Genomic DNA, 1,871 nt, shown 5'->3' with positions numbered 1-1,871 from the left:
CGGCAGCGCCATGGCGGCGCAAGGGGACCCGCTGAGCGGCTACCTGCCGTCGCTGCCCTCCGAGCCGGGCTCCAACAGCGAGCGCAGCGCCGACTCGCCGCCGCCCGGCTCCGAGGAGGACGCGGCCGCCCTCCGACCCCCGCGCAGCCCCGAGTGGGGCGAGGAGCGATTCCGGGTGGACAGGAAGAAACTGGAGGCCATGCTACAAGGTGAGCGCGGCCGGGCTGGGCCCTTCGTGCTCCGTGCTGCAGCCCGCCGGCGCTGCTTCCCTTGCCCTAGCCCTAGCCCTAGCCTTAACCCAGCCCCAGCCCCAGTCCCAGCCGGGCCGACCGGAGGCAGTGCCCACACCCCACCCCGCTTCCCCGCACCTGGGCTCCAGATGTGCGGCGCCTCTGCGCCCCCCCCCAGCATGGAGGCCAGCTGCGTCTCGGTGCCTGGGAGCCCTGCGGGGGCCGCGCACGAGTCCTACCCTGCCGGGACCCCAGCGTGGGCAGCGCCTCGGGGTGTCGTGTGCGGGTGGTGTCTGTAGCTGACTAGGAAGGTCCCGCCCGCGCCCGGTTCTGCGGGTCTGGGCGCTGGGTGCCAACCACGCGCTATGCTTCTCTCCAGTCAGGGCGGGAGGCGTGGGTGGGTCCTGCTGGGTGCCGGGGCTGGCACGGTCGGGGGTGCGGAGAGGGGCTCAGTTCAGCCCAGGAGCGGGCAATTATTTTGGGCGGAGGGCCGCTTAATGAGTTTTGGCAACCCATTGAGGTCCGCATGACAGGCAGCGCAGGGCAGATTAGTATTAACTTTCTACGTTTTTTAAGGCCCCTGCCGGCAGGATAGAATGGCTTGGCGGGCTGCATTTTGCCCACCCCTGGTCCAGCCCGATGGGGGGGTGGTGGCTGTACTGACTACCCCTGCTTCCCCACCATCAACTTCCCCTGCCGGTGAGGAGCCACCCCTGATTTAAAGTTTATTTGAGGCAGTGGGGTGGGAGGAGAGGACTTTTAGATGCAAGCGAGAGAGAAGGTTTAATAATACTGCATTAGGATTTGTCATATGTTGAACTGTTGCTTCTCAGGATGAAATAGTTTGTGTTTTGTCCCAGTATGTTTTGGATTATGTAAATCCCCCTGGCAGCAAAGTAAACTGTATTTTTTGTTGTTTTTTTGTTTGTTTGTTTTGTTGTTGGTGTTGTTTTGGAGTTTCTTTGGACAAAATAGTAACCCGAGTAGAAAAAGACTGTTTTAAAGGCAGTTGTGTAAGTTAAACCCCTCTTGAGTGAGAGTCTTGATTGTGTCATGTATCATATTTTTTTATAACTTTAGCCTTCATGAGCCAATGAGAATGGAGTTGAGTCATTGCAGTCAGGGAGGGTTGGACCTATTTAAGTTGAATGAAAATGATGATACTTCAGAAAGCTCCCTTCTTTCCTTTCAAGAGAGTTCTTTATGTGATGATACATGTAAGTGGTTTTGAAGATGAATGAGATATTCCTGTCCATGTGTTCTGATCACCTGCATTTAGCCATCACATTTTATAGCACTACAGTGGTGCATTTTTTCCCTCTCCAAGGCTACATTTGTCAAAAATCCTGACAGCAGGCTCATTGTCTTTCAACGCTTTTATCTTTCTGGAATGAAAACCTCTGTTTTTACATAGACGGTAGGCAGTTTAAGTTTGTAAATGGAGAAAGTTTAAAACCCCACTGTGTTTTCTTAAGGTTCATAAGGTGATGCTAGCAAACTAACTTTCTTTAGAACAGGAAAACAAAATTTGAGAGGCAAGGAGAATCTGGTCTGGTAATGAATATTTCTGGAAGAAGTTCATAAACTGATGGTGTCATGAAATAGTGTAATTTTACTTGGACATCTTATAAAGGTAAAAAA

General features: G+C 53.1%; 1 protein-coding gene across 2 annotated transcripts in view; it reads left to right on the top strand.

The window, feature by feature from the left end:
* Positions 1 to 6: 6 nt before the first annotated feature.
* Positions 7 to 1,871, top strand: part of BICC1 (BicC family RNA binding protein 1) — a 278,024-nt gene continuing 276,159 nt past the window's right edge. For both annotated transcript variants that reach the window (XM_019502212.1, XM_019502213.1), the window contains exon 1: positions 7 to 209. In XM_019502212.1, coding sequence (XP_019357757.1) covers positions 11 to 209 — 199 coding nt within the window. In that variant the 5' untranslated portion in view covers positions 7 to 10. The remainder of the gene's footprint in view (positions 210 to 1,871) is intronic.

The sequence above is a fragment of the Gavialis gangeticus genome, unplaced genomic scaffold (assembly GCF_001723915.1).
Source record: "Gavialis gangeticus isolate Ggan-Ray unplaced genomic scaffold, GavGan_comp1, whole genome shotgun sequence".
Classification (NCBI taxonomy): Eukaryota; Metazoa; Chordata; order Crocodylia; family Gavialidae; genus Gavialis; species Gavialis gangeticus.
The sequence above is the reverse complement of the archived record's forward strand: the minus strand, read 5'-3'. Positions and strand labels throughout refer to the sequence as shown.